We start from the raw sequence: 15870 nt of genomic DNA on the forward strand, positions 1-15870 counted from the left end.
AACCAAATCTAGAATTTAGTTACTAATAATTTATTAATTCATTTTCTCTTTTCTTTCTTTTTGAGATAAGGTCTCTCTATGAAGCCTGGTCTGTCCTGGATCATGCCACATAGACCAGACTGGCTTTGAACTCATAGAGACTGCCTGCTTCTGCCACTGAGTGTTGGGATTAAAAGTATGCACTACTACTCCCGACAATTTTGTTTTCTTGAATTTACAAATATAATATAGTTTTGTATTTACTTGAAATGTTTTGGATTTTGTTTTCTGAGACAGGGCCTGTTTCCAGGCTGTTTCAAACTCATGTGGTTCTCCTGCTTCAGTCTCCCGAAGTCATTGAACTGGAGATGTAAGACACACACACACACACACACACACACACACACACACACAACACACACAACACACACATACATACACACACACACAACACACACATACACACACACACATACACACACCACACACACACACATACACACAAATACACACAAACATACACATACACACACATGCATACACACACATACATACACAAATACACATACACACAGACATACACACACACATACACACAAATACACATACCCACAGACATACACACACATACATACAAACATACACATACACACACATGCATACACACACATACATACACAAATACACATACACACAGACATACACACATACATACACACACACACACAACACACACACACAACACACACACACACACACACACACACACACACACGGCTGTCACTCAGCTAACTAGAAAATTAAACATTAGGGTAGATTGGCTAGGGTATGTAAGAATCTTCTGTGCTGGCTATCTTATGTCAACTTGTCATTCGGGAAGAGGGAACCTACTTAACCAAGAAAATGTCCCCACCAGACTGGCTTGTGGGACATTTTTCTCAATTAGTGAGTGATATGAGAGTAGCCCAGTTGTGGGTAGTGGTCTTGGGCTGTGTAAGAAAACAGGCTGAGCAAACATCAGGAGCAAGCCAGTAAACAGCACCCCTCCCTGGCCTTCCCATCAGTTCCTGCCTTGAGTTCCTGCTCTAACTTCTCTGCATGATGAACTACTAACGACTAGCTGAAATAAACCTTTTCTTTCTCAAGTTGTCTTTGGTCACTGTGTTTCAGCACAGCAACAGAAACTGAGACACCTTCTATAGCATATCTGTAACTTATCTTTAAAACTAGAGAAAGAGAATTGTCTTAGAAAACTTAAAGTCACCATTTTCAGGAACTTCCCTGAAAATCAAAGTTTCTGTATATTTACCTAGAAAAACACCAAAGAACTAAGTAACAAACTCTCACTTCCATACTGAATATAATTAAGCTTAACAATTTTCAGAAGAAGCCACAGAACGAGGAGTTGATCTTACCTCATCTGAGAGGTTGTCAACTCTATACAAACCGGGGTGTGTTGTGAGCATAAGGTGAACCAATGGCTGGTTTTTCACTTGACACATGGCAAAAATTCGTTCATCTAGACGTGCATTCGTCCCAGTCTGGAAAGACTTCTGTAACAAAACAAAAACCATACCCCCCCAATATTAAAAAAAGACAGGATTTTATAAATGTCAGTTGCTCAAAGATCTTCAAAGAATTAGCAACTTTATCATAAATTATCCCTTGAAAATCTTTTAAGAAGTCATGTACTAAAGTGTTCCAATTGGTGGAAAGGAGTGAAAGAGGCAGGGAACAATGTGAGCAGAAAGCTTCTCAAGGCAGGCTCAGGAGAATGAGGTATCTGCTGGCACACTCAGGTGAAACACTTGACAGCCTCAGCTTTGACCTAACTCAGTGCACCTAGCTCAGACTGTCACATGTCACTCATTGATGAGTGTGTGCTTGGTGCTCGGCTGTGCTCACTGTCCCAAAGAACCTAGGACAAGTGCACTTGCAGGCTGCCCGTTAATTAGCACGGGCTGAAAGCTGGTGGTGACTGTAACGGAGGCTTTGCTGGCACAGCATGAGAAAGAGTTTGGTGAGTTACTTCCTCTGTAAATATAAAGAAATAGGAACTTGAGAGATGGCTCAGTGGTTAAGAGCACCCGTTGATCTTGCAGAAGACCCAGATTCGGTTCCCAGCACACACATGACAGCTCACAACTATCCATAACTGTCCCAGAAGATCTGTTATCGTCTTCTGACCTCCATACGCCCCAGGTACACATGCAAGCAAAACACCCAGGCATATAAAATAAAACAAAGTATAAAATAATCACTGCATATATAGTTACAGATAAAATAATTCACTAAAATCTTTTTCATTTATTTAGTGTCTATTACATACTAGGTGCTGGGACTAAATAGTGAATAAAGAAATACAAAGATCTTTGTGTTAATGGTTTACTTCCTACAAAAGGAGAAATAAAATCGGGTGTAACATCTTGGGATACAGAGGCAGGTGGACCTCTGTGAGTTCAAGACCAGCCTGGTCTACAAAGCAAGTTCTAGGACATTGAGGGCTACATAGTGACACCCTGTCTCAACAACAAAAAAGGGAAAAATAATGAATAAGCAAACTATGCGGTCAGTGATAACTGGCATAGAACAATCCCAGAGGGGCGAGGAATGAGGGTGTCACAGTGCTGTGTGATGGGAGGGGCTGGTAGTGCTGCACATCACACAGGCCACGTGGGGGCGGAAACAAGTAACACTACAGGAAAAGGCTTTCCAGAGAAGAGCCTGGGTTGTAAACACTTCTGTGACTTCCAGAACTGCATGCATGCTGGGCATGCCCAGGCACTTCAATCATACTGTGCACACCCAGGATTCTCCTGTCTAACTGATAACACTGTCCCCCGACCAGTATCTCCATGCTTTCCACTCCTGGGTCTCTACCAACTGTCATTCTGCTCTTTGAGTCCGTGTGCTCTTTCTAAGCTTCTGGTATGAGTGAGACCAAGCAGTGCCCATGTGGTTTCTTATACCAACAGCACAATGTCCAGTTCTTTCTTGGAAAAGTTAGTTATCATTTGAATTTGTGGTCACAACACTGAATCCTTGACAAGTGATCTTACGTGTGAGGCACTTGCATTAAATTATCCATAAATTTCTCTGGCTATAAATCCCTTCGATGCTCCAATAAATGGTACTTAGAAAATTTAACTGGTTTAAAGCTACTTACACATTTAGGATTTCAAGGACTAAACGCTTTTTAACATTCTCACTGTGCTAGTCTGTCTTCTCACCTGTTTAAGGAGAGCCAACACGAAAAGGGGGAAAAGCCTCAAAGAGAAAGGAACCATGAGGCCTGGCTGCTGGCTACTCAGGACGGAAGAGCGGTAAGCTGAGAGAGAGTCGATGACAGCGTTCACCAAAGCATCCCGGGCATCACTCAGGCTGGCGGTCACTGACCTGTCAACAGCTAGTGAGGAGAGTGGGGACAAGAAAGACACAGGACAGGAATTCGGTGATTCTACTGGAAAGGACAAAGTAACAAAACAGATCTCTCTCTCTCTCTGTCTCTGTCTCTGTCTCTGTCTCTCTCTCTCTCTCTCTCACACACACACACACACACACACACACACACACACACACACACACACACACAATGGTTTGCAGGAGTCAGTTTCTTTCCATCATGTGAGTTCAGGGACTGAACTCAGGTTGTTAAGACATCATGCTGGCCCAAAGAATCCTCTCCCCCCCACCCCACCAAGACAGGGTTTTTCTGTGCAACAGTCCTGTTGTCCTGGAACTCCATTTGTAGATCAGGCAAGCCTTGAACTCAGAGATCTGCCTGCCTCTCTCTCCCAGGTATTGGGATTAAATGCACGCACCACCACGCATAATGGCCCAATGAATTTTTTTCATAGCAGATTTAAGCAAGGTTATGAACATATGTTTGAAAGTAACATATGTTTAGTTTTTTTAATGCCAAATTTGATTCCAACTCTTTATAGCCAAATGCCTTGAAACCCCAGATGGGGTCATGTAACTGAATGTTGGGGACTTAAAAAAACGTAGCACTTCAAGGCTTTTGAAGATACATATAACAAAGTCTAGGTGTTTCTGGGAATGTTCAGCCATGTTGCACTGTGTGAAATTTGCGGCAGTAGCCTCTACTCTGAACATACGGCTGAACGACTAGACCCGAGACCTCTTGGCTCAGATTCGGATCCTGTGTGAAATGGATGGCAATGTTGTAAAAACATGGTTTTCTGCTCTTCTAAGACACAATGTTTTAAGTGGGAAGAATGCACATTCAATACTTTTCTGTCCTGCCTCAACATATAAGTAGCTTTGGATTGTATTACATTAGAATGTTTCATTTTTAAAAACGGTTGTTGAGTTGCTGAGTTAAGTTTCATAAAAAGTTGTTAAATGAGTTAATCTCCCCCCCCAGACAGGGTTTCTTCTCTGTGTAGTTTTGGTGCCTGTCCTAGAACTCACAGAGATCTGCCTGGCTCTGCCTCCCAAACGTTGGGATTAAAGGCAAGTGCCACCACCACCCAGCCAAATGAGTTAATCTTGAGATTAGGACAGAATAATGGCCCTAAACATATTTTGGCTATTTTGTGTTATGTATTTATATGAGGCAGTTCTCTAAGTATTGATGATAATAAAACCAAAATATAGATCAACTCCAAGAAATGCTGAAAATACTCCACATCCTAGATATCCAATGTTTAATTCATGAAAAAATAGACAAGCACATCCATCTCATTAATATGCAATTTGCTTTTCTTCCCATTTTTTTTTTTTTTTTAAAAGCTGAGGATTGAACCCAGGGCCTTGCGCTTGCTAGGCAAGTGCTCTACCACTGAGCTAAATCCCCACCCCCCAATTTGCTTTTGTATGTAGTAAATGGAGAAACATTATTTTAAAGTTTCTCTATGATTCATCATCAATAAAGATATGCCCTGTATATGTGCATTCCTATCTTACACTGAACACCCGGGGCTGCATCAAATATTCTTGGGCGCACAGAGCCAGCTGTTAAGGGTACAGATGTTTAAGAGCTCTGCCTCACAGTTCGATGCCGTCTGTGATCCAAGGCTGGGCTAATAAAGCACTATCCACAACAGCTCCAAATGTTCATACTAAACATTTATATAGGAAATGCTCTTTAAGGGGCTGGAGAGGTGGCTCTGCAGTTAGAGCACTTACTACTTTTGCAAAAGTGACCTGGGTTCAGTTTCCAGCACTTTTACATGCCAGCTTATAACCATCCTTAACTGTAGTTCTAGGAGCTCCAATGTCCTCTTCTGGCCTCCTCAGATACCAGGCATACATGTATTCACATACATGTGGGAAAAACACCCACACACATAAAGTAAAAATAAAAATAAGTTAAAAATCTTTAAAAAATAAAAGTTCAAAAGAAAACATAGAAATTTATTTATTTATTCATTCATTCATTCATTCATTCATTCATTCATTTATTCATTCGTTCGTTCATTTAAGTTTTTTCAAGGCAGGGTTTCTCTGTATAGCTTTACACCTTTCCTGAAACTCATTCTGTAGCCCAGGCTGGCTTGGAACTTATAGAGATCCACCTGGTTCTGCCTCCCGAGTGTTGGGATTAAAGGCATGCGCCACCACCACCACCCAGCGGACCTTTTCACTGAGATAGACACACACTCAAACATTGAAACCTATAAGGTAAAACAAAAGGTTTTACTTTAGGTAAAACAAAAACATATGTATGTGTTTAATGATATGATGTAAAATATTTAAACAGACAATTCTTACCCATATTGGCCAACAATCCGGAAATTGCTTGAACATCAGCTCCAAGAAAGACTTCGTTCAGGGTGGAAACTACTGGCAAACACAGAGTATGGACTCGAATTCTTCTTTCACCTTTAGGGGAGAAACACAATTGCTATTTTCTTTTTTAAAAAGGTTATGTTAAAGTCACTTCTTTTTCCCATTAAAAAATATTTATCAGATAATCACTTTGTTTATTTATTTATCTGTGTATGGAGGTCAGAGGATAACATCTGCGAGTTGGCTTTCTCACCATGGGCATCAGGGATCAAATTTATGTTATCAGGTTTGGTGACAGGCACCTTGCCAGCCCCTAAAATCATTTCTTTTTGCACTTAGGACCAAGAAGGTCACATAGAAAGCAGGGATAGCACCACAAAATATAGGAAATATTTTCAGGTTTTATACTGTAATGATAAGACTCCTCTAAGTTATTACTAAATAGACAGCAGAAATTGTAGTTGAACGCTGATAATATGCTAGCTTTCTCTCTCGTTCCCTCCTGAATAGGCTCAAGACACAGCCTAGGCAGGTCTCCAACTCATAACCCTACTCTGTCAGCCTCCTGATGCTAAGATGAGAGAGGCACAAAACTATGCCCAACATTCCCTGCATGAACAACAAGTTCTCTCTCTCCAGCCCCAGGTTTATATATATATATTTGTTTGGTTTGTTTTTTGAGATAGGGTTTCACTATGGAGCTCTGGCTGAGTTGGGCGGTGGGGGCCCATGCCATTAACCCCAGTACTCAGGAGGCAGAGCCAGACGGATCTCTGTGAGTTTGAGGACAGCCTGGGATACAGAGCGAGATCCAGGACAGGCACCAAAACCACAGAGAAACCCTGTCTTGAAAAACAACAACAACAACAACAAATCATACCAGGCTGGCCTCAAACTCATAGAGATCCACCTGCCTCTGCTTCCCAAGTAGTGGGATTAAAGGTGTGTGCCACGTGACCAGCATAATTTTTCAAACACAGAAAAAAAAATTTAAAAATGAGTATCATAGTACCTTTTCTTTTGTAATCACAACAGCAATCAATTAATAAAAAGACCAGTAGGAAAACCTCTGGATAATACCAAATGCCAGATCTGTGGTTGTTTTTAGTGCTGAGCATTGTGACCATAGTCTCTTACACACTAAGTACATGTTCCACCACAAGTTATAACTCCAGCCTCAATAATCAATTATGCATTTTAGGCACAGTCTCATACGTAGCCAAGGATGACTCTGATCGTCCTGCCTCCACTCCCAAGTATTGGAATCACAGGTGTACACCACCATGCTTGCTTTATGCTGCACTGGGAATAGATCTGGACTTTGTGTATGCTTGGGCAAACAGAGCTACATCCCCAGCATAATAAAGGGAATTTTTTTTTTCTTTTAGACAGGGTTCTGTATAGCCTTGGCTAGCCTTGAACACACAGGGATCTGTCTACCTCCGCCTCCCATGTACAGGGATTAAAGGCATGTGCCACCAGACTCAGCTCTAAAAAGATTGTGTGTCCATGAATGTATGTGTGTATTGGTATATCCATGTGTACCATGCATGCACATGTGTAGGCCAGAGACTGACATCAGACGCCCTTCCTCGATCACTCTTCACCTTATTTATTAAGATACTCTCTCATTTTAATAATGAGACCACAGCACCTTTCCTTTAGTAATTACCCACACCACCAATGTCAGATCATGTTGTTATTTTTGGTACTGAGTATTTAGTCCAGGATCTCACACTTTGACTGGCTGGTCAACAAGGCCTCACATCTGCCAGTCTCTGGGATTTTTAAAGATTTACTGTTACTTTTATTTACTTACTTATTTATTTATGTATTATTCATTTATTCATTCATTCATTAATTTATGTGTGTGTGTGTGTGTGTGTGTGTGTGTGTGTGTGTGTGTGTGTGTTTGTGCATGTAATATGTCTGTGGGTGCCCACAGAAGCCACAAGAAGGTGTAAGATCCCCTGGAGCAATAGATAGGCAGTTGTAAACTGCCATAGGGACTGGGAACTGAAATTTGGGGCCTCTGGAAGAGCAGGAAGCATTGTTAACCACTGAGCTATCTCTCCAGCCTAGAGAGAATTTTTTTTAACCAGAATGCCTGATCTTAGACAAATATCTGTTACTGGGAGTAGTGGGTAGTGCAAGTGCATGTCTATAAAGCCAGTACTTGGGAACCTGAGGCAGGAGGAGCTCTAGTTTGTCTCTAGACAGCGATCTTGTCTCAAAAAAAGAAAGAAGGGACGGAAATGAAAAAGAAAAAACTCAAAAAGATCCACCTGCCTCTGCCTCCTGAGTGTTGGAGCCAAAAAAAAAAAAAAATTCTTTTAAAACAAAATGGGGGCTGGAGAAATAGCTCAGAGGTTAAGAGCAGCGACTGCTCTTCCAGAGGTCCTGAGTTCAATTCCCAGCACCCACATGGTGGCTCACAACCATCTGTAATGAGATCTGACATCCTCTTCTGTATACACAATAAATAAATAAATCTTTAAAAAACAAAACAAAACAAAACAAATGGTTTCGGGAAATAAAGACAAATCTTTTGACTACCAAAAACAGCAATAAGATTCTTATAATTACAAATCATCTGTTGGAAGAAGAGAGTCCCACAGGCCATAAAAGTCGCCGGCACACCCTACAGCTTACTTGATCTCATACTCGGTGCTTAGTTACCCATGCACTGTGTTCTCACACATCTGTTGAGAGGGTGGAGGCAGGGGCAGGTGAATATCTGAGTCTGAGGCTAGTCTGGGCTACACAGCTAGTTCTAGGCCAGCCAGAGCAGAGCTATAGAGTGAGACCTTGTCTCAGAAACAAGGGTAGTCATATTTTTGTGAGACTAAATGCAAACAAAAGCATACCTTTACTTGATGTATATAAGAGTGCTGACTGAAAAGAAACTAGCTGAGTGTCAGCGAGGTTCTCTTCTACTGACATCTGCACTGCATACCCAGCATCTGGGTTGACATTGGGAAGAGACAGTAAGTCTGTAGAACGGACGAAGAAGTTCCCATGGAAAGTATGAATGGAAAGACCTAGAAATAAGAAATTGTCACAATGACTGTTACGTGTTTACTTTCTCTTTATGCATTCTTTTACTTTTACTTCATGAATTTTCTTTGGAGATGTGGCCTCTTGAAAAAAAAAACAAAACCAAAAACCTGAAATAACACACATAGCATAAAATTCACCATTTTAATGTGCACAGTTCAGTAGTTTTAAATACATTAACAATAGTCTCTATTTTTAAAGATTCCTTGTTATCTTTTTAACTTGTGTGCATGTGTATGTCTATGTGTGGGTTTGTGCACATGATGCTGAGCCATTTCTCTAGCCCCAATATTCTGTTTATAATAGTTTTTCCCGTTAATTGCATATTGAACAATTTCACATCCTAAAACTCAGCAATATATCTTTGCAGAGTAAATCCTGTATGATACATACTGTGTTTTTTTTTAACTTTATTTTAAACTGATGCTGAGTTCAGGTTACTTTTTTTTTTTTTAATGATTTATTTAGGGGGCTGGAGAGATGGCTCAGAGGTTAAGAGCACCGACTGTTCTTCCAGAGGTCCTGAGTTCAATTCCCAGCAACCACATGGTAACTCACAACCATCCGGTGTCCTTTTCTGGTGTTCAGGTATATGCAAGCAAGTAGAACACTGTATAGATAATAAATAAATAAATCTTAAAAAAAAATAATTTATTTAACTTTATTTTCTGTACACTGGTGTGAAGCTGTCAGATCTCTTGGAACTGAAGTTACAGACAGTTGTGAGCTGCCATGTGAATGCTGGGAATTGAACCCAGATCCTCTGGAGGAACAGCCAGTGTTCCTAACCCCTGAGACATCTCTTCAGCCCATGATACTTATTTTTACTGTATAAACACAACATAGAGCCTCCTGAGGGAAATAAAAGTGTTCCCACCTTTGGTGCACCGTATCCTCATGACTGCCTCAAATCCAATCTTCCGAGTGAGGTATCTCTGTAGCTCCTTCTGGAATTTCTGCACTTGGACTGGGTTGTGCTGATGATGGTAGGAGGGGTAGTAATAAACACTGCCTGCTGAGTACCGAGAGATACAGCCTGCAAGAGAACACAAGCTCTTTTTACTCACCCTGGCGTGTGTGCGTGCATGTGTGCGTGTGTGCGATGTATTATAGATATCTATATACACATAGTACAAGGTTTTATTTATTTATTTATTTATTATGTATACAGTGTTCTGCCTGCATGTCAGAAGAGGGCACCAAATCTCATTACAGATGGGAGCCATCATGTGGGTACTAGGAATTGAACTCAGGACCTCTGGAAGAACAGTAAGTGCTCTTAACCTCTGAGCCATCTCTCCAGCTATTACAAATTTTTAAAGACTTATTGTTATTATTAAACTATGTGCAAGTATATGTCAGATTTGTACATGTGGGTACAGGTATCTACAGAGGCCAGAGACCTCAAAATTCTCTGGAGCTGGAGTTATAGGTAGTTGTGAGCCACAATGTAGTGCTGGTAACGTAACTTGGGTTATGTTATAGATCTCTTTCTATACACACACACACACACACACCTCAGTCTCTCAATACACTCCTTAAAATAGTAACTACTAATACTTCATATCAAAGTAACTGCACACATTTTTCTCTGACTTCTCAAGGTACTGTCAAAAAGAATATGCTACTCCTTTATAATAGTGATCTAGCAAGCGATTTCTCTACTTCCCTTACACTAAGTTAAGAGTAGAATGCCAGTTGTAATGGTAATGGTGTATGATTTTTTACTTGGGAGGCAGAGGCAAGTAGATCTCTGTGAGTTTGGGGCTGGCCAGGTCTACAGCCAGGGCTCTGTAGAGAGACTCTTGTCTCCAAAAAAAAAAAAAAAAAAAAAAAAGGTATCAGGTTTTAATAGATTAAACTGACTGACTACCAGGGTAGCCAGACATGGTGGCACATGTCTATGGTTCCAGCTACCCAAGAGGTTGGTTGGAGTGTGTTAGGGTAGGTGTGGGGAATAATTACTGAGCCAGAAGAGTAGAGACTACTTGCCAGACATAGTAGCACACACTTTAATCCCAGCACTCAGGAGACAGAGGCAGGTGGATCTGAGTTCCAGACCAGCCTGATCTGTTTACAGAATGGGTTCCAGGACAGCCAAGGCTACACTGAGAAATGCTGTCTCAGAAAAACAAAAACAAAAAAATTTGGAGACCACCTTGGGTAACACAGCAAGACCCCATTTCAAAAACAGAACATTATCATTTTTATGTTCTTTCAGAAAAATCATTAAAAAAGAACTTGCTGCTGGGTATGACAGAACAAGTCTGTAATTCCAGCACTTGGGTCAATCTGGAGCTTAAGGTCATCAAGGTCATCCTCAGACCCAGAGGAAGTTCAAGGTCACCTTGGGCTACCTGAGACTTGGTCTCAAAAAAAAAAAAAAAAAGAAAGGCAAGAAGAACATACCTAGAGAAGCCAAATCAGAATACTGTCCACTGAGAAGGAATAAGTCAACAGCTGCCTGCTGGCCAGAACAGTCCAAGGCTAATTTCTTATAGAAGTCAGTGGATGGTGTCAGATGTATTTCCTATTAATTGTAGAACAGAAAGAGAAAAATTTAAATTCATCAAAAAAAATGTAAATATGCACTTCGGTATACCACAGTGTTAAAGCACTTTCTGAGGGCTTATGTTTATTCTGTTTACTATTAAAAAGAAATAAAAAAAGATGAAGGAAGAAAAGAAAAAGTACATTAATTTTCTAATAGACAAAGGTAATTACTCTTTTAACTTTAGCCTACTAAATGTTCCATATGCTGGGGACATGCTAACAATTCATCCATGGCATGTATTTAGTCCCTTCCGCTACCCTAAGAGGTGAGCATCAACAGCTTCTCTTCATACACAAAGAAACAGAAGGATGTAATGAAGCAGTTCTGAGGTCTAACCTCTATCTAACAGGCAGCAGAATGTAGGCTGTCTGGCCAGGAATGACATGGGAACTATGTGGTAGACTTGCTTTTCTCTTATCTTTTGGGAAATGCAAATTCCTAACACACACAGAGCTCAAAAGCAATCCCTGGCTCTTAGTCTACCAGATTATGACCATTTCTTTCTTTCTTTTTTGGTTTTTTTCTTTCTTTCTTTCTTTCTTTCTTTCTTTCTTTCTTTCTTTTTTTTTTTTTAAGATTTATTTATTTAGTATGTATACAGCGTGTATGACTACATGCCAGAAGAGGGCACCAGATCTCATTACAGATGGCTGTGAGCCAGCATGTGGTTGCTGGGAATTGAACTCAGGACCTCAGGAAGAGCAGTCAATGCTCTTATCCTTTGAGCCATCTCTCCAGCCCTTTTTTGGTTTTTCAAGACAGGGTTTCACTGTAGAGCTCTGGCTGTCCTGGAACTCACTCTGTAGACCAGGCTGGCCTCAAACTCAGAGATCCACCCGCCTCTGCCTCCTGAGTGCTGGGATTAAAGGTGTGAGCCACCACCTTTGAGCTATTATGACCACTTCTATTGGTCATTTTGGTTCCACTTTGTCCCTAGCAAATGTATTCTCTTAGTTTTCCAGACTTTCTCATCAAAACCAGGTTGGATTTCTAAAAGCCTAAGATGTTAAAGATAATAAAGCACGAGGCATCAAGCAGGTAGAGAAAATAATAAAAGTTATATGGATGTAACAGTGAAACCCTTTATTCATGACCTACAGTCCCTCCTTGTCATAGTCCAACAATTAATAAAACAAACCAATGGAAAACAAGCTCTTAGGTCAAAGAGACATCACCAGCACAGACCAGGCTATCCCCCCGGTGGTCTAACCTTAGCAGATGACCTTTGGTTGGGTTCCTCTCGTGGTTTCAGGGCTCCCACGCCAAGAGTTGGGAGTTGTGTTTGGAAAACAGACATTCGACCGCCAGTGGGTGACATCAGTTTAAATGCAGCCTGAAGTGCGGGACCCAAGGCACTCTGGGTCTCCAGCGTCTTAGTAAACATCTGCGGCAAACTTTTCAGTAACTCTTGGACAAGCTTGTGAAATAAAGCAAGAAAACTAAAAAATGTTACAATTAAATTTTTTTCACAATAAATCATTCTCTAATACAACAGACAGGACACTGAATCATGATGATGGCCAGAGAATCTATGGACACTACAAGAAACAATGAAGTCGGTCAATGACAAGAAAGCCATTTTAAGTAAACATTATAAATTGGCAAGCAAGACATCCAAACTGAGGCCTTACAGTTCTTGCACATGCAATAGTCCAGCAAGACTGTAAGTCCAGAATATATGCAAAAGAACCATCACAATTTAGAAATTTATCTATTTTAATGCCATGAAACATGGCTTTCTCCATCACCTTTACATACTTTATTCTCTTAAGTTCCAAAGTGAGTTTAACTCTTCCCTGTTTAAAAATCTAAGGTATCCAGTAACAATGCCAACTAGTAGTATTACTACAAAAGAAAAACAAAGTCAAAACCAACTGCCTATTTAAGTTAGGTTGTACAGATAAAAGGGAATTAATGGGGAAAAATACTTTGTGCTACAGCACTGCCCCCACTGACAAGAGTGAGGAGCACAGACTTGCTAGTTGAACGTTATCCTACGCCATATATGCAGGTACAGGGTAGACAACATCCCCCCTTCAGACACATTCTGTTCACCTCTCATGTATTATGTCATGGCAATTTCCAGGCAGGTAATAAGAGTTTCTTCTGAACTGACCCAATGCCACTCTGTGAATCAGAAAAGCAAAGGCACTCAGAGCAGCCTGGCTATGTGCTTCTTCCGTGCAGTGCCCAGCAGCCGTCTTTCAGCATCCCTCCCTCTGCCCATGCGGCCTGCAGGCCAGGCCTCCTCCGTGCTCTTCCTTCTGGAGGAGGCTTGTCTTCCGCTCCACTATCGAGAATTTGCTGCCTTAGACTAAGATATGATCAGTACAAGACTGATCTCAAGAACTGTCCATCTAAAGAACTGAAACTAAGAGTAGATACAAAATGCTACATAGCCTAAAGACATCAAAGAAAAGCTAAACTTAAAAGTTCATTTCAGAAATATGCATTCAGTGCTCAATTCAATATGGCAGGAAGGGAAGTATGCCTTACCTCTTTACTTTCATTTAAGTTTACTAGCAAGTTCTCTGGCATGGGTATAAAAACATCTGAAAGAACAAAGAAGCATTCATTTTATTTTTTAGTTATCTTTTCTATTGGTGTTGTTTTTTGAGGTAGGATTATACTGTGTAGCCCTGGCTGTTCTGAAACTTTTAATGTAGACCGGTTTGACCAGGAACTCACAAGAGACCTACCTGCCTCTGCCTCCCAAGCACTAGGATTAATGGTGTGTGGTTACTACACTTGTTAAAGACACTTAATATTAAAAAGACAGCTATGGGATTGGAAAGATGGCTCAGTAGTTAAGACTACTAGCCACTCTTCTAGAGAATCCAGGTTCAGTTCCCAGCACCCATACGGCTCACAACTGTCTGTAATTCCAGTTCCAGAGGATCCAATACTGCCTTCTGACCTCTGCAGACACTAGTTAATAGAACATACAAGTATGCTTTTTGTTTGTTTGTTTTCTCAAGACAGGGTCTCACTATGTAGCTCTGGCTATTCTGGAACTGACTCTGTAGACCAGGCTGGCCTTGAACTCACAGAGATCCACCTGCCTCTGCTTCCTGAGTGCTGGGATTAAAGGTGTGTACCACTACACTCAGCAAGGATGCTTTGTTTTTATCTGAAATAATAGTTTACTAATATATTCGCTCGGAAGGCTGATGCTTCTTCATAAAGGAATTCCAAACCAGTGCCCTACAAATGGGACTACAAAGGCAGGTGAACCAGAAGGTGCTCTCATCACTCTAGGTGAGCCTTGGAATGTTTATTCTTTCATTTACTCATATGGTGGGGTGGCTTTGTTGTTTTGTTTTTAAATTTTTTTAAAGATTTATTTATTTATTATGTACATAGAAGAGGGCACCAGATCTCATTACAGATGGTTGTGAGCCACCATGTGGTTGCTGGGAATTGAACTCAGGACCTCTGGTAGAGCAGTCGGTGCTCTTAACCTCTGAGCCATCTCTCCAGCCCTTGTTTTTAATTTTTAATGTGCATATGCTGTATATACCAGTGCATAGGGGAGCCAGAAGACAGCCTTGAGTAGCATCTTCAGAAATACCATCCACTTCCTTTGAGACAAGATCTTTCATTGGTCTGGAGCTCACCAGGTAGGCTAGACTGGAGGGCCAGCGAGGCCCAGGATCTGAGTGTCTTTCAAGCACAACACACATATAACACTTTTAAGTTGGCTCTGGAGGTGGAACTCAGGTCCATGGGCTTGCAAGGCTAGCCCTTTACTGATAGAGCTCCCTTTAGGCACTCATTTGGTTTGGAGACAGGGTCTTACTGTGTGGTGCAAACTGGATCACCTTTCTGCCTCTGTCTCCCTAATGCTGAGATCACAGGTGTACACTACCATGTCCAGCTTATAAAACCCTGTTAAAAGAAAACTCCTGCTTAAGGCCAGCCTAGGGCGCATGAGACCTTGTCTGAAAACAATCTTTTGTTGTTGTTGTTTTTTGGAGACAGCGTTTCTCTATACAGCTTTGTGCCTTTCTTGGGTCTCACTCTGTAGACCAGGCTAGCCTCGAACTCACAAAGATCCGCCCGGCTCTGGCTCCCGAGTGCTGGGATTACAGGCATATGCCACCACCACCGCCCCGGCAAAAAACAAAAATCTTTTATTTACTTATTACTTTTAGAACCTTCATTAAAAACCTTCCTTTTGATAAGTAAATATAGAAACTGATTTCTTATAATTTTCCATACACCTAGGTTTTCTTCCCAGTTTGACCATCTAAGAAAAGGAATTTAATTCCTAAGAAAAATAAATTTTGAATATACTCTCCACTCTGAATTCATTATTAAGGTTGGATATTAAGGCTCAGTGGTTGTTGCTCTTCCAGAGGAAACTAGTTCAGATCCCAGCACCCAGGTCAGGAGCTCACAACTGTCTGTAACTAACTCCAACTTCAGGGGATTCAATGCCCTCTTCTAGCCCCTGCTGACATCAGCAGACACAGGGACACATACACATAGATAAAATAAACAAATTTTTAAAAATTCATTATCAG

The 15870-nt window shown here is 41.0% G+C and overlaps 1 protein-coding gene across 1 annotated transcript in view; it reads right to left on the bottom strand.

The window, feature by feature from the left end:
• Positions 1–15870, bottom strand: part of Sec24a (SEC24 homolog A, COPII coat complex component) — a 60006-nt gene that overhangs the window by 8940 nt on the left and 35196 nt on the right. The window contains exons 12-19 of the mRNA XM_036196636.1: positions 13841–13896; positions 12555–12761; positions 11200–11320; positions 9668–9826; positions 8601–8774; positions 5716–5826; positions 3210–3385; positions 1395–1532 (exon numbers count right to left, since the gene is read on the bottom strand). Coding sequence (XP_036052529.1) covers positions 1395–1532; positions 3210–3385; positions 5716–5826; positions 8601–8774; positions 9668–9826; positions 11200–11320; positions 12555–12761; positions 13841–13896 — 1142 coding nt within the window. The remainder of the gene's footprint in view (positions 1–1394; positions 1533–3209; positions 3386–5715; positions 5827–8600; positions 8775–9667; positions 9827–11199; positions 11321–12554; positions 12762–13840; positions 13897–15870) is intronic.

The sequence above is a fragment of the Onychomys torridus genome, chromosome 8 (assembly GCF_903995425.1).
Source record: "Onychomys torridus chromosome 8, mOncTor1.1, whole genome shotgun sequence".
Lineage (NCBI taxonomy): Eukaryota > Metazoa > Chordata > Mammalia > Rodentia > Cricetidae > Onychomys > Onychomys torridus.